Source organism: Leptonychotes weddellii, chromosome 4 (genome assembly GCF_054177405.1).
Source record: "Leptonychotes weddellii isolate Sample4059 chromosome 4, ASM5417740v2, whole genome shotgun sequence".
NCBI classification, from domain to species: Eukaryota; Metazoa; Chordata; class Mammalia; order Carnivora; family Phocidae; genus Leptonychotes; species Leptonychotes weddellii.
In genome coordinates this window covers 114,698,022-114,722,965 of record NC_138372.1, presented here as the reverse complement: position 1 = coordinate 114,722,965, position 24,944 = coordinate 114,698,022, and the positions used below count along the sequence as shown (strand labels likewise).

The window sequence follows — 24,944 nt, the reverse complement described above, 5'->3', positions numbered from 1 at the left end:
AAAAAAAAAAAAAAGAATCTGAAAAGCTTTCTAGTTACATTAAAGAACCAACTACATTTGTGGTGTTTTATTTTTATTAGATTATCTAATTTCAACCTTTGGGAGGAGTGAATTGGAGTGTCACACTATAAATGTTATACATATGATATTTTTTAAAAACATTTCAATGTTACAGCAGTGGTTCCTAACTCTGGGTGATCATCAGAATCATCTCAGGACATTAAGACGCAGATTCTTGGGCCACCATCCTAGACTATTAAACCAGACTTTCCAGGGTCCTCACTGAAGGTACAAGGTCATCTTAGAACATCTCACAAAATGTGAGGATCGCTAAAATTCTATTTGGATACAGTTCACATGTTATTAAAATTAATGGTCTGATACATTATACGACACCGTTTGTATGAAGTGCCCAGAACAGACAAATCTGTAGAGAAAGAAAGTAGTAGGTAAGTGGTTGCCTAGGGCTTGGGGTATGGGGGACATGGGGAGTGACTCCTAGTGGTCATGGGGTTTCTTTTGGGGGGAATAAAAACGTTCTAAACCCGGTTATCGTAATGGTTGTACAACTCTGCAAATATACTGAAACCCCCTAAGTCATATACTTTAAATGGGTGAATTGTGTGACATGTCAGTTATATTTCGGTAAAACTGTTATTTAAAAAAAAAAGTTAATGGTCTGTACAGCTCATACTTGAGATTGTTTTCTTAATCATCGACCTATTAACCTTCTTCTAAATCTTGCACATTAGCATAATCAGATAAGTTAATGTTTATGTACTTTTTCGTATACTTAGATATTGCACAATGAGTAAGAGCTAAATCATTAACGGAAAGGTACCAGGATTGTTTTGACAAGACAACGCAGAATTCTCATCCTACCTCTGGCCTCCGCTTTCCTACCTAGTTATGTAATTGCTCAGCACATTTTTGGCTTATTTCTGAGAGGTGACATTCAGAAAGCCTTTCTGCAGAGAATGTACTTCGAATTGATGAGTGGTTTCCAAACATAAATTCATATAATTTGAGGCTTCTGTGGAACAGTGCTAAAAATGACCAGATTTTCATGCAAAATTAAGCTGAGAAATTTTTTAATGTATTGATTCATTCATTAAAATATCATAATTAAGGGGCACCTAGCTGGCTCAGTCGGTAGAGCATGTCACTCTTGAGCCCCATGTTGGGTATAGAGGTTACTTGAAATACTAAATAAATAAATAAATAAATATCATAATTAATAAATCCCTTATATCCAGAAATTTAATTTATTCTCCGTATTTCTTTACTGAAGAGACCTCACCTGGCCTTTGAGCTGTGTATTGTGTAGCTGAATTTCTCTTGATTTTTAATAAATTCAAAAAAGCCCTGAACTCAACAGAAAATTACCTATTTTAACGGAAGACAGGTGTATAGATGGTGATAACAATAAAATCATTGAAAAGCTCGTGTCATCCATTAGCTTTAAACCTCTAAAAAGAACTTCTAAGAGCACATCTGAGTTGTCTGGGCCTTCTTTCTGTTCCACCCTCTCTCTTCTGGAAGAGCTAACTGAATTGCAGTTGATAAAAGTTTAGGAACAAGTGATCTAGCACTTCTCAGAAGTATGGTCCAGGACCCTGATGCCCTTCCAGGGGGTCTGTAAGGCTAAACTATTTCCATAATAATCCTGAGACACTCCTGGCCTTCTTCACTCTCACCTCTCACAAGTGTGCAGTCGAGTTCTGGAAGTTACATGCTGTGTGATATCACCGTAGGTGGAATGTGAGAGCACGTAGGAGTCTCCGGCTCTCCTCTATCAATCCAGACTTAATTAAAGTGATTTTCAAAAATCTAAAACAATGCCAGTAAAAGGGTTTTTTTCATTTCTTATTTAAAAAACTTGTTTAGAGGAGCCTGGGTGGCTCAGTCGGTTAAGTGTCTGCCTTCAGCTCAGGTCGTGATCTCAGGGTCCTCGGATTGAGCCCCGCATGGGGCTCCCTGCTCCGCGGGGAGTCTGTTTCTCTCTCTTCCTCTGCCACTCCCCCCTGCTTTGCTCTCTCATTCTATCTGTCAAATAAGTAAATAAAATCTTTAAAAAAAAAAAAAAGAGCTTGTTTATGTTAACACATAGCGGATTTATTGTAATTATTTTAAGTGAATGAATAATTGTTTTTTTCTACTTTCCAATGTGAATTTCCCATACAGTAAGTATCAATAAGGTATACCCGCATAAACAAAACTAAAAGGTCAGGGTGCTGGGGTGCCTGGATGGCTCATCGGTTAAGCCTCTGACTCTTGATTTGGGCTCAGGTCATGATCTCAGGGTCATGAGATCGAGCCCCCCACTCCACCCACCCCACCCCCAATGGGCTCTGTACTCAGTGGGCAATCTGCTTGAGATTCTCTCCCTCTCCCTCTGCCCCTCCACCCCGCCCCCTTACTCTCTCTCAAAAAAAGAGACTATAAAAAGTCTTCATTGCAGAAAGTTTAGAGCTGCCACTGTATATATTGCCTAAAGTGGGTGATAAGCCTTGATATTTATTGCCTTTGTTTCTATTTCAGAACAAAAATTCAGTCTTACTATTTTTACCTAATTATTATTGCATCTGTCTTTTTCATTTTATGTAAACCAGGTATTTCACTTTGTATCACATAGTGGAAATAGGCACTTCCCTGATGACAAGTTGTAAAGTTTTTGGATTTTTGTCTTCTCTCTTTTTAGGGCCATCTGAATTAGAGATGAACATGGGGGGACCTCAGTATAGCCAACAACAAGCTCCTCCAAATCAGACTGCCCCGTGGCCTGAAAGCATCCTGCCTATAGACCAGGCATCTTTTGCCAGCCAAAACAGGTGAGTCCTGAGCACCCAGGAAATTCCAGAGAAGAGTGGTTCATGACGAGTTCTCTAAGTTATTTTAGACCTCTGCCAGAGGTTAATCTTCTCCTCCTAAATAGTTGGTCCTGGCCAGTTTTCATGTATTCAGACTGTATCATCAGTTATTGGACAGAGGGTATAGGGGAGGGAGAAATCCAAAAATCAGGTTAGACCTAAGGCATGTCTTTAAAACGTCATAATTTAGTTGGAAAATAAGATATACATTAATAACTGTAATATAAGGTAGTATATTACTATAAATGCTATAAGAGAAATAAAACAGATTGGGAGAGATTGTCCCACCGGAGTGATTGGAGAAGGTTCAGAGTCTTTAAGAAAAGGTGTAATTCAGGAGGCAGCGATGGCAGGAAGCCAGTCCAGCAGGTAAAAACAGCATAGTCAGAGCCTGGATGTTACAGAAACAACCCGTGTTTATGGTAACAGAATTGTCTGGTTTTCTGTTGACATATATTTTACCACTTAAAACAGTTTAGTAAAGGCAATATGAGAAGATTTGGCAGGAAGAGGAGATTAGTAATAGATTTATAGGAGGTCTTAAATACCAAACTCTGAAGAATTCAGACTTTTTTCATTAAGCCATTGAAATTTTTTTGAGAAAGGAAGTGGTATGTGATCATGTTTGATTGAGATTTTTTGGTTCTGATTAGCAGTCTAATAATTTTTCTTTGTGGGTCTTTTCTCTCTAGCTGCTTTTGAAATACTCTTTGTATTTTCTGTATTGTACGTTTACTACAATGTGTCTGGGTGTGGATTTATTTATACTGCTTGGTATTTGGTATACGCTTTACTTTTTTTAGTCTGTAGATGCGAGTTTTTTCATCAGTTCTGGAAAATTTATAGCCATTATCTCTTTATATACTGCCCCCCTCCATTTTCTCTATTCTTTCCTTCTGGAATTCTCGTTAGACATGTTACACCTTCTCTGCCTACACTGGATTTTTAAAAATTCTACCCTCCCGGGGCACTTGGGTGACTCAGTCAGATAAGCGTCCAACTCTTAATTTCAGCTCAGGTCATGATCTCAGGGTTGTGCGATCGAGCGCCGTGTTGGGCTCTGCACTGGGCGAGGAGCCTGCTTAAGATTCTCTCTCTCCCTCTGCCTCTCCCTCTGCCCCTCCCCCCCGAAATACGTTCTACTTTCTTAATCCGTGTATTTTCCTATCTCCTCATCTCTCAGTACTACATCAGGATAATTTATTATCCAGTTCCTTAATTATCTCTTCAGCTACGTTTAGTCCAATCATGTTTTTCATTTCTAAAAATTTTATTTGCCTGGTCTGCTCTTCACAGTCTCATTGTTTGCTTATTCTTGTGGTTCCATCTTTATATCTTTAAGCATTACGCTCATCATTCTTTTCTGAATTTCTTTATCTGCTAATTCCAATATCTAAATTTCTTAGGAGGTCTAAATCCAATATTGGCTCTCACTCATGAAGGCGTATTTCCCTGAGTATTTTGGTAATCTTGCATTGGAAGTTCATAAGTGCATCTTGGCCAGTGAAACACCTAGGTTTGCCATTGTGGACACTTTTCTTAAAAGCGAATTTGCAGTACTCTCTGCCAGAGGAGGAGGTCTGCTCCAAGTTCCCTTAGTTCAGTCCAGCAGCCTCAAGTTAACTCCTTTTATTTCACTTTGGCCCAAAGCCCAGCTCTCTTATTGCTTTATGGATAAAAACACACCTATCACCAGTGGCTCGGGATGCTCAAATTTTAGCTCATAGGTGGTCTTTGTTTTGTTCTGTGCTTGCCTCTTTGTATATGTGCTGCCGAAGCGAGCACATGTGCTTGCCTCTTTGAAGTTCCATTATTCCCTGCAGAGCCAATATCACAGTTAGGTTCTATGCATAATCTCATTGTTTTTAGTAGCACACTGAAGGCAGATGTTGCTCAGGTGACCTTGAGCCCTAGGTGATGGTACCACGTGACTGGTTGGGTGGGCCAAGAGACCCTATGCAGAGAGATAGAAGCCTAAGCCAGAAGGCACTGTAGGAACTTAAAGGATGCCTGTGGTGTTTTCCAGGAAGCAAACTTGTTAGAAAACTTAAACTATAGCAGTTTGTCCTTGAGGTTCATATATAAAGAGTTGGAGTTGAAGGCTCGGTGATTGGAGATTATTCTAGTTTAAAATAACGTAATATTCTTATCAAATTCACAGATGATGAAAGTCAACAGGGTTTCTGAAATTTCATAAAAGTAGAGTACATTTTCAGAGTTTCTTATTTGTTTTTTTAAAAATACAGGTTTCAGGGCACCTGGGTGGCTCAGTCGGTTAAGCGTCTGCCTTCAGCTCAGGTCATGATGCCCGGGTCCTGGGATAGAGCCCTGAATAGAATTGGGCTCTCTGCTCAGTGCGGAATCTGCTTCTACCTCTCCCTCTGCCCCTTCCCCCGCTCATGCTCTCTCGTGCCCGTGCACACTCTCTCTTTCCCTCTCTCTCTCTCAAATAAATAAATAAATTTTTTTAAAAAGACAGGTTTCAGGGGCACCTGGGTGGCTCAGTCGGTTGAGCGTCCGACTCTTGGTTTCAGCTCAGGTCATGATCTCTCAGGGTCATGAGAGAGAGCCCCGAGCCCCGCATTGGGCTCCAGGCACAGCAGTGAGTCTGCTTGGGATTCTCTCTCTCCCTCCTCCTTCTGCCCCTCCCCCCACTCATGTTTTCCCTCTCTCTCTCTCTCTCTCTCAAATAAATAAATCTTTTTAAAAAAATACAGGTTTCAGAGTGAGTCCTACTCCAAGACGTAAGACTTTTGTCATAGCATTGCACAGCTCGGAGTTCTGGTATGGTACCCATCTTCCTTTCTGTATCTTAAGGGAGAGTAAAGGATTCAAAAGATTCAGTAAAGTTTAAAAACAAAAATATCAAAAGGTGAATATGAGCCCAGCAATAAGATATATGAGGGGAGGGCGCCTGGGTGGCTCAGTTGGTTAAGTGACTGCCTTCGGCTCAGGTCATGATCCTGGAGTCCCTGGATCGAGTCCGACATCGGGCTCCTGCTCGGCAGGGAGTCTGCTTCTCCCTCTGACCCTCCCCCCTCTCATGTGCTCTCTCTCATTCTCTCTCTCTCAAATAAATAAATAAAATCTTTAAAAAAAAAAAAAGATATATGAGGGGAAAGTCGGGGGCCAGCTTTTTCACCGGAAGAAAATTAGGGAGAGTGCTTTAATAACGGTCTCAAGGAGATAAGGAAGGAGGGGTGGTTGCTTACCAGCTATCTTGCTTTCGCTTAGGGGTGAAACTAGTGTTTTCAAACCCTGCAGTGCCTCTGAATCACCCCTGGGGTCTCACTAAAAGGTGGGCCTGAGTGGGACCCAGGGCTCTGCATTTCTAACGAGCCCCAGCATCTCTGGCCCCCCCACCGCGCGCTGAGCAGAACTGAGGCAGGAGAAGGACGGACCGGGCGAGAGTGGCACGCGACCGCGGCACTCCCGCTGGACGGTCAGCGCGCCTGCTTGCGTGTCGAGCGTCGCCCAAGCAACCATTGCAGTCGTACTTCTTCGGTTCTTCCAGTTCGTTGAGTCTAATTTCATGGTGTCAGTGAGTGTTACGCTTTTTCTAAATGTGTTTATACGATATGTTAAAAAGCCACCCATTTCCATGGAAACTGGCACATAATAAAAATGTAGTACAGTCATTAAATCCAGTGCCTGATCACTGTTTTGGATGAAATGTCAAAGATTGGTTCCTAGAGAATACTAGGCCCAAAGTTAGGATTCTCACTGTTGCCCAAACAGCTGAGGCCTCTTAAAACAAAACTGGAAGAATGGCAGAGTTTCTGTGGAGCCGGGTCTCGGCGGCAGCGCGCTGGTTTGCGGTCGAGTCTCTGGGGCTGGGCACTGCCCCTCTTCCACCCTTGTGCTCGTTCAGTTTCTTCGTATGACCGCCGTGTGGACAAAACATAACATTTTCATCCCTTTGAAAGTTATTTCAGTTTTTCCAGCCACTCACCGCCCCCCCCCATCTTTTATTCTAAATAATTCAGTTTGGAAGAAAGTTGTGACCAACTTGGTGGTGATCTTATTGTCATAGGCATTCAGAAGTGATGGACAACAAAGGTTCTAACCACATCTCTTTTGAAAAGAAAAGCAGTGCTTTATCATCTTTTTTTTTTTTTTTAAATGCCCTTCCTCAGTATCATCATTAACATTTTGTAGCTTAACTGCCTCCCTGTTTAGGGGTAGGTTTGTAATGTGTTCTGATCCCAGCATTAGTTTATGTACACATTTCAAAAAGACTGTAGGTTAGCCCTTCAATCGCAAACATATTCTCATACTCATGTATTTATAGCTGAATTTCCGTTTTCTGTAGTTTCATTGTGTTTTATTTTCCTTGATGTAGTATGTAAAGGAGATATTTAAAATACAGCCCCAAATTTATGGATGATTTCTTGAAGATTTCTGTTGGATTTATAAAAGTGACTTTGTCTTGAAGTACAGTAGCTGCCTTCCATGAAAAACTTGCTTTCACATTAAGTTCAACATTCCTGAGTTAATTTGGTTTTCTTTGGTTTGAAACGCATCTAAGTTAAAGTTGCTTTTGTTTATTTCTTATCATGTGGTAGCTGTTAACTTTATTGTGGAATTTTGAAGATATGAAAAGTAACGGTAATGGTATGGTTTCTCAAACATGAGCTCAGAATTGACCTTACTCCCCTTCTTATCACCATCCTTCTCTTTTGCTAGTTCATAAATAAAACTAGATTTCTGATCTACAGTTTTATTGAAACTGTAGAGAAACAAGGTTTCTGTTGATGACGGATTATCTTTTGCTAGTTTATTAATCATTTTGCGCCAGCCTGTGGCCTGTGTGTTCTTTCCTTTATTCCTCTGAATTTCATCCTTGTCTTAATATTGTAATGTCTGTCAGATGCTGTCTAGATTGTAACTGTATTTGTAATTGCCCAAAATGCAGGGTAGTAAGTAGGCATTTATAAAGTTGGGATTGAAAGTCTGGATTGGTGTTTTTTCCATAAGCCGGTCATATTATGATGTCTCTAAGGGAAGTGATAGACTCATGGTATGCCCAAGTTTATCATATCAAGCCACAACGCAGTGTATTTTTCTGAGTATAAAGTATGATACCCTGGCTAGATCAGGAGCCTTTTATTTTCGTCAGCTGGATATTTACTGAACCTATGCAGTTTCGAGTACTGGGCCCAACAAGGTCCTCACTGGGTGCAGTCCAAAGTTGGGTGTTTTTAACATAAATACCAGTATCAATTTTAAGTGGAAAAGAGATGGGGAAGCATGGAGTGACAAATCTTGGCCTTATAGTGGTGTACAAGGCATCTTCTGGAAAAAGATCAGTTGCCCAGGGTGGCTGGGGCTCACAGGGAAGTTGTGGACATTGAGTTTGGAAAGGTTCGGCTTTACCAAAGTATATGTGTCCTTAAATTCCACCACCACCACCTGTCCAGAGATGTAGACATTTTCCGGGAGAGCTGAATAAGAATTTTGAGTCCGCTCAGTAAAGTTTGTTTTGGGAAAATGAACCTGACAACACTGTATAAGGAGAATTGGAGAGAGGCTATAAACAGGAAAGCATCTTGAGAGTCCCAGCATGAGTCGACAAGGGCCTTGACCAAAGTAAGAAGGCCTGGAGGTACTGTTTGACTTTTCAGTCTGTATCATGCGTTGGTTTGATGTTTTTTTTAATTAAGAAAAGAAAAGCATGGGGCAAAAATGGGTTATTTTACTATACTGGAAATTGTTTTAAATGCAAATAAGCATTTGCATTAGTTTTTATTCCCTTTATGCATTTGGATGTATCTTTCCTAGGGTGGCTTTGTCCTGCAAAGGGCGACTGTACCTCCCTTCCCTTCTGACACTGGGTTTCAGTCTGATGCAAAACTGGGGAGTCTGTGTTCATGCAGAACCCTCAGCCTTCCCAGAGTTAAGAGAGTAGATCTCAGGGGCACCTGGGTGGCTCAATTGATTAAGCATCTGCCTTCGGCTCACAGCTCAAGTCAGGCTCAGGTCATGATCCCAGAGTCAGCGGGGAGCCTGCTTCTCCCTTTCGTGCTCCCCCCTCCCCAAACTTAGGCACATGTACGCTCTCTCTCTCTCCCTCTGTGTCAAATAAATCTTTTAAAAAAGGGAGAGTAGATTTCACCTTAGCCTGTCATCATTGAAGGGGTGTGCTTGTGTAGGAAGAAACAGAAGTTGAAAATTAGGGAATAAAGCTAGACAAAGAAAATCCTTTAATGCCTCATGTAACTAGCATCTTTGGGGAATGAGGTCCCAGGTATAAGCCATTTGGGAAATAGACAACATCCACTCTTGCCTGACTTGAACTCTTTTTTCGCGAAACTTAACCGCATCCAAATGTTGGTCACTCCTCTGGGGAATTTCCTCCTCCTCTTGCTTCTGTGACATGCGGTTCTGTGGTTTTTCTCCTCCTTGTTGCTGCTTTTCTACATCTCCTTCCTCCCACTCCCTAAGTGTAGCATCAGCAGAGTGATCTGATCACCCTTGTGTTTTCGAAACTTAATTCTGGGAGAGTGCAGATGCTGGAGAAGCAGGAAGGGCAGGAGGAACTGTTTCCAGGAATGATGTCTTACTGAGAAGCAAGGCAATGATAGGGAGAAGAGGCAGGTGTAGAAAAGGCCCCAACACAGCGGAGCACAAGTCTCCAAGAGTGGTGGTTGCCTTTAGCAACGTGGGAACCTTTGAATGGACCGGGTTGGCTGCATCGCACACGGCTTGGCATGTGGTGGTGGCCGCACAGCCAGGTTGCAGTGGCTCCGAGGCGGTGGGAATGCAGGCTTGGGGCCAGGGACAGCAGGTGTCAACGAGGGTGCGCTTAGTTGGGCGATTTTCTTCACAAGTTACTGGGGATAAATGGAGGGTATAAATTGTTTTTTAATGCACTGTATTATAACTGTTTGACATTTTTTTTAAAGATTTTATTTATTTATTTGAGAGAGAGAGAGAGGGAACACAAGCAGGGAGAGTGGGAGTGGGAGAGGGAGAAGCAGGCTCCCTGTGGAGCAGGGAGCCCGATGCGGGGCTCTATCCCGGGACCCTGGGATCATGACCTGAGCCGAAGGCAGACGCTTAACGACTGAGCCACCCAGGTGCCCTTGAAATTAACTGTTGGCTTTAGTAGTCAGCATTTCAGGACTCTAGGCCAGAGCGGTATATTAAGCTGTCTTTAGAAAACATGGCATATGAGATTGAGTTAGATATAGAACTTCATCCTTTGATGGATCTATTCTCACTTGCTTAAGAATGAAGCTACTTGGGCGCCCGGGTGGCTCAGTTGGTTAAGCGACTGCCTTCGGCTCAGGTCATGATCCCGGAGTCCCGGGATCGAGTCCCACATCGGGCTCCCTGCTCAGCAGGGGGTCTGCTTCTCCCTCTGACCTCTCCCCTCTCGTGCTCTCTGTCTCTCATTCTCTCTCTCAAATAAATAAATAAAATCTTTAAAAAAAAAAAAAAAAAGAATGAAGCTACTTGGGGCGCCTGGGTGGCTCAGTCATTGGGCGTTTGCCTTCGGCTCAGGTCATGATCCCAGGGTCCTGGGATCGAGCCCCGCATCGGGCTCCCTGCTCCACAGGAAGCCTGCTTCTCCCTCTCCCACTCACCCTGCTTGTGTTCCCTCTCTCACTGTGTCTCTCTGTCAAATAAATAAAATCTTTAAAAAAAAAAAAGAATGAAGTTACTTACTCATAAACTTGTCTTTTCTCCAGAACATCATATGGTAACTCTAAGTGTACAAATTAGACTCTTTTGGCAAAACACAAGCGTCATTTTCCCCTTCTGATATTAAACTAACTTGGAAGCTCTTTTTAAACACCCCTCCAACTTGTCAGTTGATTTAAATTATAGGAGTTTTATATACCATAGAGTTTGGAATTCAGTGTTATGGTTATATCACCTATGACCTTATATAATAACAAATATAATTTGTATATTCATGATCTACTTTTCTTGACTGTCTAACTCAGAAAGGCTGAGAGCCACACTTCCTGAGGGCTTTAAGAAATGTTTACAAGGCCTGCTTATGCATGACTAAGAAATTTCCTATTAGTCTGGCCAAAGGTAGTCTAGCGACAGCTGAATTCAAAAAAATTAATGTGGCTTTTATGCTTATAGGTCTCTAGTCTCGCCCAGGTGGGTCATCACAGCCTCGTATGAAACATGGCTGCTCCAATTTATCTTTCCTACTAAAGTTCAGAAAAATCCTTTGATTACTTCAGGGGAAAGTGTATATATAGATACCTGAGAAATCTGTAAATTTGTGGAAATACAGTCATCAGGCGGGCCCTGAAACCGCACGGGCCTCTGCTGGCATCCGGCTTTGCGGTGTCGGTGCGTGTGATCTCCCAACACGTGGCTTTACCTCCCTAAGCCTCAGCTTTGCCAGCTTTACTTGTATGTCTCTTATTTTTAGAAGCATTTTTCTTATTACAAGGTGATGATACATTTATTTAGGTTTGCCAGCTTTAAAGCGGGGGCAATAACAAAAACTATACATCCGATGCCTCGATTTGGGTCTGGCCTGTGTTAGGCCCTGAATAAAGTGTGTCCGTTATTGGGAGTTGTCATTTTGTTCTATGTCTGGCCGGTACGGTATTTTATTACAAAGACCCTGGAAATCAACTGGTTGACTTTAATCAACTTTTAAGAGAAAAAAAAATATTCTCTAATCTACTAGCTTTTCCATGGCCCAAGATGAAGTTTGTCTCTTTACAGGCAGCCATTTGGCAGCTCTCCAGATGACTTGCTGTGTCCACATCCTGCAGCAGAATCTCCAAGTGATGAAGGAGCTCTCCTGGACCAGCTCTATCTGGCCTTGCGGAATTTCGATGGCCTCGAGGAGATTGACAGAGCTCTCGGAATACCCGAACTGGTCAGCCAGGTACGCACCGAGCGAGGCTGGTGGGGGCCCAGCACTCTCGTGGGCACGAAATTGTCCATTTTCTTTTGCATACAGATGATCTGTGGTCTGCTTTTTAGAATACTTCTTTATCTCATAACAAGCTAGCTCTGTTTTCGTTCTTGCCCTCCTTGTTACCCCCACATAAACTTTTGTCCAAGAATGGAAAACACTAAAAATGTGCTTTACGTATAATTTGGGTTACTGAGCTGAAAAGCAGAAAGTCTGGGCCAGCTCACCTAATGACAGGGAGGGACCCATGAGGAGCAGAGAACAGGGAAGTCAAGAACAGAGCATTGCTGCCCCAATGGCCTAGAACCCTTTCATCTAAAAAACCAGTCAGCATCCATGATCATCCTATTAAATCTTTTTTTTTTTAAAGATTTTATTTATTTATTTGACAGAGAGAGACACAGTGAGAGAGGGAACACAAGCAGGGGGAGTGGGAGAGGGAGAAGCTGGCTTCCCGCCGAGCAGGGAGCCCGATGCAGGGCTCGATCCCAGGACCCTGGGATCATGACCTGAGCCAAAGGCAGACGCTTAATGACTGAGCCACCCAGGTGCCCCGATCATCCTATTAAATCTTTACATTTGTGGGCTGGTGATAGGAAGTATTGTGCTAAAAGAATACTTTGCACATAAGTTAGCAGAAGTCATTTTAGAAGTAGCTGCAGTTCATTAGTCATTTTTACCTTTGTGTGGGTTGATATTTAAGCATAAATGGGAATATAAGGAAGTTAACCAGTCTTAATGTGCTTATTTAGCTCTCCTCCTTCTGACAATTAGTTGGTTAAAGAAATTCTCTGCTTTAAAGAGTACTTCACAGCAATAATAGAATAAACAACCTAACATAGTCTCATGCAATAACGTAGAATTTTCTGTGTCTGGCTACCCAGCTAAATTTGTGCGAAGCAGACATCCTGGTTTACTTTGTAAAGAGTAACAACAGGCACACATTTAGAAAAAAACGATCACAGTCTTGGTACCGTCTTCCTCTTTTCTCAGCAACAACAAATCCTCTTTATTTCTTATTGTTGGAAAGGACCTTCCCGTGTGCAGGCTAGTTCTCGGACATGTGGCGTGTCGGGAGGGTCTGTCAGAGGCCATGCAGAGTCATCGGGGGCTTCTCCGAAGCACAGGAACAGTACTGTCATCCTGCCCGCAGTACAGCACACGTCGGGGGGGGGCGGGGGTGAATGAAGACTTGTCAATTCATATCGAGAGCCGCAGAATGGAAAGAAAGAGAAACGACTTGAGAAGGTTACATGATATAAGCTGAAGTAAATCGAGAAAGGAGCATGGAATTTAAGTGTTTCCTGTGTGGCTGGTTGGCTCTGTTTCAGCGGTAGTTAGAAGTCAGCCTCTTCAGTATTGTTATCCTCGAGTTTTGTCCAAGTGACATTTAAAAATGTGGCTATTGGGACTGCTGAGCGACTTGTAGCATTGTTTTTATCAAAGCTAATGTCATCTCCTCATTAATATTTTTAGTCTCCTTTCTTTATCTCTTTGTTGTCTTCTCTTTTGTCTCATCACATCCATCATCAGTATAGTATCATCATATTAAACTGAATTATAGAAACATTATTCAGTGGAGTCGGGGGAAATGGAGAGTACAAATGGATTTACTTGTACACATCAGAGTTGTGTGTTTTCTTTAAAAATGGAAATTATTAGGGCGCCTGGGCGGCTCAGTTGTTAAGCGTCTGCTTTCGGCTCAGGTCATGATCCCAGGGTCCTGGGATCAAGTCCCACATCAGGCTCCCTGCTCTGCGGGGAGCCTGCTTCTTCCCTCTCCCACTCCCCCTGCTTGTGTTCCCTCTCTCGCTATGTCTCTCTCTGTCAAATAAATAAATAAAATCTTTTTAAAAAATAAAAATAAAATGGAAATTATTGGGGCACCTGGGTGGCTTAGTCGGTTAAGCATCTGCCTTCAGCTCAGGTCGGGATCCTGAGGTCCTGGGATCGAGTCCCACCTCCGGCTCCCTGCTCAGCGTGAGTCTGCTTCTCCCTGTCCCGCTTCCCCTCTTATGTTCTCCCTCTCTCTCTCTCTCTCTCTAATAAATAGTAAATTTTAAAAAATCTTTAAAAATGGAAATTATTTAATTAAATTTTTTTCTGTTAAAGATGGGCAAATATTTAAAGTTCGGAGATAGTTTTGTAGGTGTAGCCAGAGCAGTAATTCAGTAATGAATGGTTTCCCCTGGGTAGGTTCCATCCACATCTTTAACACTACGCTGGAGAGGGCAGCGGGCCCAGTTCTCACAGGTGGGCCTCAGGGCCTCACTGACAGTGAGCCCAGGATCCTGGGAGATGCCTGGGCCCTGCTCTGACCTGGATAGACTGGTCTGAGTGAGGCCTTAGGACATGACTAAGCAAAAGAGCTTTTGCTATTGGGTCCTTCCCTCCTTATATCCGGAGGTTTGGAGCAATCATCCTAGAAATAGAAGGAGGAGAATTAGCCAGGTACGCCTTTATCCTAGACACAGACATTTAGAGGCCACCTGGGTCTGAGGTGCTCCCCCTTGCATTAGTTCTGGATTTTCTACACCTGCCTCATTCTGACCCAGATAGATAAGGAAGCCTTAAGAAGTCAAGAATGACAAACACATTAAATGTGTCTAGTAGGTAATAAGATGGTGGCAAACTGTAGGAAATTCTGTCAGCCACAGAAAACAGTGACATAACGGCAGTGTATCCCCCTGGTGAAGAGCTCAGGTGCTGAATCACAAACTGGATTGGAACCCACTACTTAACTAGCCAGATGGGCCTGCTGCAACTTGCTTCACATCTCCAGGTCTCAGTTTTTGTTAGCTGCAAAATGGGAATAAAGGTTGGTAGGTACCCCAACACTGCTGATCACAGCTAGGCACCAAGGTGATTGTCTAAGTAAAATGATTTTACAGGTATGAAAAATTAGCGAAAAAAGGTAACAATCTTAGGGGACATCCGCATTTTAAAGTCCGGGTCAGTCTCTGCTTGGCAGAGTGAGGAGGAGGAGTCCCGTAATCATGGCCTCGTTCTCCCCTCCCTTGGAAGAAGTGTTGCTGGGAGTCAGGCCCGACCCCGCTTCTCTCCTCACAGACGTGGGTGTGTTGAACAAAGATATTCTCTAGGAAGAAAAGTGGAGTCGAGCTAAGTTCCTTTGAGTAGTAAGTGTAAAAGGCTTCAAATACATGACAGTGAGAGAAAATCACCTTATATTTACTCTCTTGTTTTTAGTGGTTTTATTTGTTTGTTTGTTTGTTTGTCATCTGGGGGCTTTCTCTTCAGAGCCAAGCAGTAGATCCAGAACAGTTCCCAAGTCAGGACTCCAACATCATGCTGGAGCAGAAGGCCGCTGTTTTCCCACAGCAGTATGCGTCCCAGGCACAGATGGCCCAGGGTAGCTATCCTCCCATGCAAGACCCCAGCTTTCATACCATGGGCCAGCGGCCTAGCTACGCCACACTCCGCATGCAGCCCCGGCCAGGCCTCAGGCCCACGGGCCTGGTGCAGAACCAGCCGAATCAGCTGAGGCTCCAGCTGCAGCATCGCCTCCAGGCACAGCAGGTATGCTCTTCGCGGGCGCCTGGGAAGGTGGTGGGCAGGGGGCAGGTTGACGCGCTGGCATAACCATCTTGCGTCCTTGGGGAGGGCTTGATGCTCATCCCATCCCTTCCAGGACGATCCTACGTCTCCTGCTCTTTTCTGCCTGACTGATTTCCCTTCTGCCTCCTCTACTACACTCCAGCACAGGGTAGCTGTCCTTCTGTTTTCCAGCCCTATTATTTATTAACAGTGTAGCCTTGAGCTCTCCGAGCCTCCGTTTTCCTGTCTGTGAAATGGGGCTGTTGTGTGGTGTAGCGCAATGTGTATGTGAGTACAAGGACCTCACGTGGTTTCTCACCCAATGTGAGCGCACAGGACAACAGTAGCTCCTATCCTTAGGCCTGTCTTACGACAGAAATAGTCACTCTTAGCTGAATGGTGGCAGAGCAGTGCTGCCTTATGAATACCTAGTTAGCTCAAGAGAATGTGTTCTCATGGAAACAAGCCTAGACAGATTTCTATAAACAGTCCAAAATACCTTCTCTGTTAAAAGCAATGTAAAACCTTACTGATAATTAGCTTTCTAAGGGAATTCAGCTGTAAAGCACGTGGTTTCAGTATCTAATGGCATTCAGAGGTTATGTTGGGGAGGGTGATTTCTCAAGAAAGGTGATTTAAAATATACTCTATTTAAAAAATGTATTGATTCTTCTGTGTGTATGCATTTAGAATCGCCAGCCACTTATGAATCAAATCAGCAATGTTTCAAATGTGAACTTGACTCTGAGGCCTGGAGTACCAACACAGGTAAGGAGCAGACCAGCCATCAGCTTTCACAGCATCTGTTGAATTTCTCTGTCATTCCTTCCTCCTTGAGATTCCGTGCAAAGTAACTCAGAAGGCCATACGACCGTGGATCTGTTAGGTCATTCAGATGTCCATCTAGCCTGTCGCTTTTTTTTTTTTTTTTTTTTCAGATTTATTTATTTCAGAGAGAGAGCAAGCTAGCATTCACACTGAGGGAAGGAGCAGAGGGAGAGGGAGAGAGAAACTCAAGCAGACTCTGCGCTGAGTGCAGAGCCCAACGCAGGGCTCGATCTCACGACCCTGAGATCGTGACCTGAGCCGAAACCAAGAGTCGGGTGCTTAACCAGCTGTGCCACCCAGGCGCCCCTAGCCTGTCACTTTTGTAGTTCCCTCCTAAACACTGCCATTTTCACTGCCAGCTACAGTCGATTCTCATTATTTACTTCTGTTGTGTTCTGTAAAGTTAATGCAAACACTGAATTAGTGAACTGGAGAAATCAAGGGTTTGGTTGCTACCAGCCTGTGGCGACAACATTGTCAGCAGTCCATCAGTCCATATCCATGTTTCGTGTGTGTTTCGGTTTGAAGACACCTTGTGTAATACATATTGTTGATTTGTTACCTTGAACTCAGAGACTACAGCGCTATGACTCTTGCCTGAGTGAAACTCATCTAACATGTGTCTTCCCCATAAGGCACGTCACACCCTCTTGCATTTAGGAACACGGGGCAGCACTTTAGCGCTACTCTTAGGAACCATTGTAAACAGCAAAATCACCAGGGAAGAGCACAGCAGAGTGAAAAACGTGGAACTGAATAGTCCACAAAAAGGACACTTCTTTCCAGTATGAGGCTAAGACAAGAAGGCAGAGTGTTGCCTTGTTTCAGCCTCAGGTGGGAATGAACGCACCTTGGACATCTCAAATTTTTTGCCTCTCGGGGCACCTGGGTGGCTCAGTCGTTAAGCGTCTGTCTTCGGTTCGGGTCATGATCCCGGGGTCCTGGGATCGAGCCCCGCGTCGGGCTCCCTGCTCAGCGGGCAGCCTGCCTCTCCCTCTCCCACTCCCCCTGCTTGTGTTCCTTCTCTCGCTGTGTCTCTCTCTGTCAAATAAATAAAATCTTTAAAAAAAAAAAAAAAAATTTTTTTTTTTTTGCCTCTCTGCACCTGTCCATAAATAAGGGCATTGCTGTGAATATTGAGTTGGGGGTTACAAGCAAGTAGATAAGTTCACCAATATGGAATCCATGAATAATGAGGATTGACTGTGTATTGCTAGGACCCCATAAACAGCCTTATGCCTCTTGCTGGCAGCAAGCATTGGCACCCCTTCCCTGCATCCATCCCTCCTTTCCTCCTCCTCGTTCTGCCCTGGCCTGTTCTGTATGTTCCTATCACCCCCCCCCCCCAACACACACCCTCCCTGCTTTCTTCCTGCCTCTGTTCAGCCTTTTCTGATGGACTTCAAGCCACATTTTGGCACCGATGATTTGGTTTCCCTTTAGACCTGAATGTCCCTTGCATGAGACTCCAGATTGCCATCTTTAAGGTTTATATGACATTCTTCTTACAGATAGGACTGGTATTGTGAGGTCCTTTAGTTAACCGTGCCTCTCACAGGGAGTTCCAAGTTAATTGAACTAACACTGAACTTACCCATGTAAGTCATTGCAAGGTTTCAGAGAAATCTTCATCTCTTAGAATTTAGAAGCTCACATCCTCACCCACCAATTGCTCAACTCTAAAATGTTCTTTCCCTGTAATTTTATTTTCCAAATGATTTTGTCCTGTTTCTAATATACAGTTTGTTTTTCAATCTGTGTCTTCCCCCAATGTTTCCCTCTGTGTATTCCCTACCTCACCCCCATTTTAGGCACCTATTAATGCACAGATGCTGGCCCAAAGACAGAGGGAAATCCTGAACCAGCATCTTCGGCAGAGACAAATGCATCAGCAACAGCAAGTTCAGCAGCGAACATTGATGATGAGAGGACAAGGGTTGAATATGACCTCGAGCATGGTGGCTCCTGGTAGCTTACCAGCAACTCTGAGCAACCCCCGGATGCCCCAGGCAAATGCACAACAGTTTCCGTTTCCTCCGAACTACGGTACTGGGCTTCCATCCCCACCACCTTTCACCAGTCCTTTCTCCCCAGTGTCCCCCGGTCTTGGGTCTCAGCTCCTCTCTCACAGCTCTTTGCATGGCTCCCAGATGAGTCTGGCTAACCAGGGAGTGATAGGCAACCTGGGAGGACAGCTGGGGCCTGTCAGGAGTCCCCAGGTCCAGCACAGTACCTTCCAGTCTCTCAGCTCAGGTACCACCTTTTCTCTGAGTGCAGGTCTTACTTTAAGAGTGACCGAAGTAAGTGTGCGTGTGTGCAGTCCATCAGTTGTGTGTGTGAGTGTGTATGAATATATGTGTTTCTGTCAACATCTGTACACACAGGTGCATATGTATGTACTTATATTTGAAAACCTCTGAGTCTGACTCAAACAAATCAATAGATATATACAAAATGTTGGAAGACCTATATAAATACAAGTATTCGACATTCTATAATTTTTGAAAAAAAGATGATACCAAATCTTTAATGAATAGGTAATTCCTGAGAAGTGTTATCTAGAAACACCAGTGGAAGGCCTCTTGGTTTTCTTCATATTGATTTGTTATTTAATGTCAGTCTTAAGAGACAGACGTGTAATGTCATAAACATTAATATTTGTGTGCATGTCATGTTCAATTAATGGTTGAATTACTGATAAGTGCTTATGTTGTTAATATTCTAAATGACTTTACCTATCTTTTGCCAGAGTTATCTATAAATATCAAGTCTGTGTGGTGCTTTGACATTTATGTCTCCGATTTCTTAAACAGATACTGTGCAGCTTTTTCTATGTGATCATAAACTTTTCTTTCACAGCTAATCTAAGTATCCATTAAATCTGCACATTGCACACATCTAGGCAGAAACGCGCTTCCCTTACTGTCCTTCTTGAAATTTCCTGAGTTGCTGCCTTTGTTTCGAAGCTCCTTTCCTCTATGTCCTTTTTGATGACTTGGAAAAGTCTTCTGAAAGTTCCTTCTTTTAGCGTAAATGCCATTTGCTTCTAAACTGAACAAGAAGCTTACATTGAATTTTTTTTCTGATTCTTGCTCATCTTAGATTGCACTGAAGTGCCATAGAGCCCTTTATAGAGATGAAACAAGCTAATCATGATGCAGTTTTTAAAAATGCATTGATTTCATCACAGAATGACTTGATTCAATAAAAAATTATTCAGATGTGTTAACTTTTTATATATAGCTGAACTTTAATCTGATTTAAAGTTTAAACAATCCAATTGGAGTGGTATATAAAAATTTAAAGACTATTTCAGGTAAAAGAGAAATATATCTGTTTGACTCATTCTTGATTTGAAGAGAGATAAGGGGAAGGAACACTGTTTTCTCTATCTCTAGTCATGGTGGTTAACATGGTTCTTAGGCACCCTTGTGACTACTGTAGAGAAGCGAAATATGGAAATGTTTTGCTTCGTGCATCTTATCCCAGTTTGGAATCTGTTTAAGGTGTATATAATTAACCAGCACGTGATCAGATATTTGAAAGTAATTTTCTGTGTGTATGTAATTTGAATGTTCTCTTTTTTTCTTCCTAGTCTCTACCATAAAACTAACAATCTCCTTTGGATTTCTGTTTTATTTTTTAAGGAATAAGTCAGCAACCTGATCCAGGCTTTACTGGGGCGACAACGCCCCAGAGCCCTCTGATGTCGCCCAGAATGGCACATACCCAGAGCCCCATGATGCAGCAGTCTCAGGCTAATCCAGCTTACCAGGCCTCCTCTGACATGAATGGGTGGGCGCAGGGGAATATGGGTGGAAACAGGTATGCTGTGTTTCTGTGTCGTTTTGATATAAATGATCACCAGGGAATCTTTCTATAGACCACCTATCTCTTTTCAGTATTTTTCCTTTTTTTTAACTAAGTAAGCTCTACGTCCAACAGGGGCTTAAACTCACAACCCTGAGATCAAGAGTCACATGTTCTACCAACTAAGCCAGCCAGGTGCCCATCTTTTCTGTTTTTTTCTTAACTTTTTTGCTCAAGCAAGCAATGTCAAACTACTAATTAAGGAAGTTTTCCTAGGGCAGAAGTTATCAGAATTTACAAAAGCTTAGCATATCTTTTCCGTAGGAATAAAAGGAACTCCCATCAGAAGGTATCACCCCACCAATTTAAGCTAGAAACTGCTCTGGAAGGCAATGCCCTAGAAGCCATCCTTTATCAGTACATGTAATAAAAACAAACAAATGAAAAGCTTGTGGGTGCAGACATGAAAGTGGAAAATGTATCTCTAGACCTTCCCGGTGACCTTAGGAAAAGGAGAGGAGCGTGGTCACCCCTGTAGCTTCATTGAGCACTTCCCCTACCATTTCTGACTTCACCCCTGCTGGCTGCCTCACCCTGGGTTCTTTCAGCCTAGACTTATTCAATATGAAGTAAATGAAGTAAATGCCTGAGAAGCAAGTGTCAGAACTGCCTGCCTATTTGCCCTACAACTCTTGACGTTTTCATCTTTTCCTTATGTTCTAGCATGTTTTCACAACAGTCCCCACCACACTTTGGGCAACAAGCAAACACCAGCATGTACAATAACAATATGAACATCAATGTATCCATGGCGACCAACACAGGTGGGATGAGCAACATGAACCAGATGACAGGACAGATCAGCATGACCTCAGTGACCTCCGTGCCTACGTCAGGGCTGTCCTCCATGGGTCCTGAGCAGGTGAGCACCCTGAGAAGCAGCCCATTGTCTTCTGATCATAACTTTTTGTCTATTTCTGCGTTCAGTGTATCTTTCCATGTACTTAACATCTACCATCAACTCCCACATTTATTTTGATGAGTGTTTTCTCACCTTACTTTCACCTGTGTTTGTGCAATTAACAGATATACTTGTTAATGACGAAATAAACATGAAAGGATTCTTGACTACTCTAGGATCTTTTAAAATACTTCCTAACTTTGTCACTTAAATGATTTCTTACTTGAGGAACTTAGCAATATCTAAAGTGACTCTCTAAAAATGGAATGGTGAATGTACTTCTTAAATAGCTTTATTTTGGATTTATAGTTTAAGAACCGATTTTCTTCTAAATGAAAAACCAGATGAATCGCAAAGGCCAGACTTACTGCCTGCCATCCAATTAGCTTTATTCCCCACCCCACCCCCCGCCCTGTCCCCATCCATTCAGTTTTAAATGATACTTCACTCGTGCAGGGAGACTGACACTGATCATCCAAAAACTATTCTAATTATCATCTTGGGGGTGTGAGTGCCATGGTTTTCTGGTCAATATTTTTTAAAGAATTCTGCTTAAGACTGTAATTCTGACTAAGACTGTGATGATTCTACTATCCCTAAGAGCATTCCAGCTTCACTTGGTGGCAAAGAGACTGAAGGCATTGATATCTTGGGTAGCCAGCCTGGGATTGAAAATCTGTGGTAGCTGATCCACAGGTAAAGATATCAGTTAATAATTTTTAAATTTTATTTCCAGAAGACCTTATTTCTAAAGGGCACAAAATGCTTGGCATTCTACTATCTCACTAGTACATGCAAAGTAGAGATGTGGCAAAGACCCTGAGTCTTATTTCATGTATGGAGAAATCAAGGCATAGGAGGTTTAAATGACTTAATAAGTCACTGACAGAACTGTACATTTCAGTTAGATCATATTTGTGAGAATGGTGAAAGATTCAGAGTTTGATTAGGTCTATTTAAGCTAATGTTGGCAAACCACAATTTGTGTGAAAAATTTTGCTAAATTTTACAGCGCCTCAGTGTTTTGTTCTATAAGAAGATGTTAATAAAAATACAGAGTAGTGCATGAGAAAATTTAAAGCCCTTTGCCATTTAAGAAAGCTCTGTGTGTGTAATAATTTGCACTTCTTGTAGTTGAATTGATGCTTATTTGGGTAAATTAAACAGACATAATTAAAGATAGACTTTTGTCTTTCTAATGGAGAAAATGTAGTGTTGATTTTGAATTTTGTACAAAAAGGAACCAGTAGTGGTTCCTGATTTTCTTCCTAGGGAAACTGTATAAAGCAAGGGCCGCTGAGATGGTCTAGTCTAGCATGGGTCCTACGCAGCCTACCTGGAAGTAAATCAGTGCATTTTTAATAATCCAGATCATGTCTGCATAGAAACTTGTGCATAGATTTAAACCTTTTGAATATCAGAATTAATTTGGAAGCCCAAAAAATACAACTGTAGTGTTTCTTTGGACAAAATCAGTCCTATACAGTATTAGTATTACCTTTACTTCATAATTTGTAAAAGAATTGTATGAATGCTAATGAATAGTTCATTTGGTTGTAGAAGATTTCCAAAATTCAGCACTCTTGGGTACTCAGACCTGCTCTTCCTAATCAATAACTTGCCTGAGTAACAAAGATATTAGGAGCTTCTCAGATGACTTTAAAGTCCCACATATGAGTCATTGGTCTCATTGGAACCAGCCAAAAAGGTGAACATGTTAAGGCATGAAAATGTTTCTAGTATTGTCTCTGTCAAATTTCCACACAGAATGCAAATTTTAATTTGGAAGGCAGTTTAGTCTAAATATTTATTTTCTTGTTCCTCCACACTCGCCCCAAAATCTATACATGGGAGAGTGGATACAGGGATGGAGCCGTTTTTATAGTCATCTTTCCCCATAATTCTATTCCTAAAAACCAAGAAGAGGAGGAAGATTGATGGTTGGTTCTTACTCCCTAGTACACTTTTGGACGTCCCACTGAATATAGCCATTGTACCGTCTTGTGCCCTCAGGTTAATGATCCTGCTCTGAGGGGAGGCAACCTTTTCCCAAACCAGCTGCCTGGAATGGATATGATTAAGCAGGAGGGAGACGCATCACGGGTGAGAAACAGCAAAGAAATATGTGAATAGGGTAGTATAGGGTAGTAAAGTGAACATGGATATTTTATAGACCAAAATTGACAGATACATTGTCAGCCAGTAGATGGAAGATAGTTGTAACACTTGGGATTTTTTAAAAATATCTTGTAATTTTATCTGCCATACAATGGTTTTCTGTGAATAATTATTTCTTTAAGCTCATTTTAATTGAGCTAATGGTGGTGTGTGAATTAAGAACACTAATTTTGCTCTGAAATGATATAGCAAAGCAAAAAAAGTAGCAATGAATCAGTCACGTTAGGGCAAACTTTGATTTATTTTTACTTTTTCTGAATCATAATGTTAGATTTTCAGGAGGATAAAGAGGAGCTAACTTACAATTGTTCTCTATCCCTTAATTAAGTGTATGTTTATTCTTTTTAAGAGTTTTTTCTATATTTCATTTTGTTTAGACAACAGTCATGTATATTATTTGCCTATTATCTTCAATGCTTGTTCTAAGGAGAGTGATATTACCATGTTCAGTCGGATCTTGAAAAAAAATAATCAGTACTTAGAACCCAACTGAACTGTGTGCCTAGTAGCAGATCTGTTAACAGGAAGGCTCCGTGAGCAGTTTAGCACATAGATAAATGGGCCTGTGGGGCCCTCTTAATGGTAAGGGATATAATCCTTAGCAGTAGATAACTTTTTTTTAAGTTAAAAATTCTCTCTCAGGGCGCCTGGGTGGCTCAGATGGTTAAGCGTTTGCCTTCGGCTCAGGTCATGATCCCAGGGTCCTGGGATTGAGTCCCGCATCGGGCTCTCTGCTCCTTGGGAGCCTGCTTCTCCCTCTGCCTCTCTCTCTCTGTCTCTCATGAATAAATAAATAAAATCTTTAAAAAAAAAAAAAAATTCTCTCTCAGTGGAGAAAATGTAGGATCGATGTTCAGTTTCCTGCCAAAAAGTGGATCTTGGATGGTTTTGTTAATACCTAAGTTTAAAAAGTAATAGATCCAGGAGCACCTGGGTGGCTCAGTTGGTTAAGCGTCTGCCTTTGTCTCAGGTCATGATCTCAGGGTCATGGGATCGAGCCCTGTGTCAGGCTCTGTGCTTGGCGTGGAGCCTGTCTTGCTTGAGATTCTCTCTTCTCCTTCTGCCCCCTCTTCTCTCTCTGTCTTGCTCACTCACTCTCTAATTAAAAAAAAAAAAATTTAAAAAAACGTAATAGATCTAGGGATGCCTGGTTGGCTCAGTAGGTAGAGCATCCAACTCTTGATCTCTGGGTCATGAGTTCAAGCCCCATATGGGGTGTAGAGATTACTTTTTTTAAGTAATCTAGATTTGAAAACACAGTGTGTGAATTTTCTGTGTGTTTTTTCTTGTTTAAAGAACCACAGTCGGGCACCTGGGTGGCCCAATTGGTTAAGCGTCTGCCTTCAGCTCAGGTCATGATCCCAGGGTCCTGGGATTGAGCCCTGCATCAGGCTCCCTGCTCAGCAGGGAGTCTGCTTCTCCCTCTCCCTCTGCCCCTTCACCCGCTCATGCGTGCTCTCTCTCTCTCAAATAAATAAATATTAAAAAAAAAAAACAAAAAACCACAGTCATCATGGCAGAGAGGCCCATGGGTGGAAGTCCTATAGATGTTTTCTGTAAGTACCCAGATGCACAGCTCATCTGAATGGTTAATGTTGCTATAGTGAGTCATACAGAAAGTAGACACAAGAGGCCGTAGACGACCGGCTCCCCCATGTACACATCAGCAGTACGGTGACAAGTACAGAGTCACTGCCACTTCTTACTCATGGATTAGAAGGGATCTACTGTATGTATTAGTCTCCGGAGGAACCAAGAGTGTCTGACAGACTGTTCTCTGGCCTTAACATTCGGCATAAACAAAGTACAGATGGGTAAGCAAGATTCAAGAGGGGGACTGGGAAAA

At 42.4% G+C, this 24,944-nt stretch overlaps 1 protein-coding gene across 9 annotated transcripts in view; it reads left to right on the top strand.

The window, feature by feature from the left end:
• The window catches only part of NCOA2 (nuclear receptor coactivator 2), a 283,320-nt gene extending 258,706 nt beyond the window's left edge, over positions 1–24,614 (top strand). For all 9 annotated transcript variants that reach the window (XM_081816099.1, XM_081816104.1, XM_081816095.1 and 6 more), the window contains 8 exons: positions 2,702–2,831; positions 11,571–11,736; positions 15,025–15,303; positions 16,012–16,089; positions 17,961–18,195; positions 19,797–19,974; positions 20,683–20,881; positions 22,934–24,614. In XM_081816099.1, coding sequence (XP_081672225.1) covers positions 2,702–2,831; positions 11,571–11,736; positions 15,025–15,303; positions 16,012–16,089; positions 17,961–18,195; positions 19,797–19,974; positions 20,683–20,881; positions 22,934–23,053 — 1,385 coding nt within the window. In that variant the 3' untranslated portion in view covers positions 23,054–24,614. The remainder of the gene's footprint in view (positions 1–2,701; positions 2,832–11,570; positions 11,737–15,024; positions 15,304–16,011; positions 16,090–17,960; positions 18,196–19,796; positions 19,975–20,682; positions 20,882–22,933) is intronic.
• The last annotated feature ends 330 nt before the right edge of the window (positions 24,615–24,944 follow it).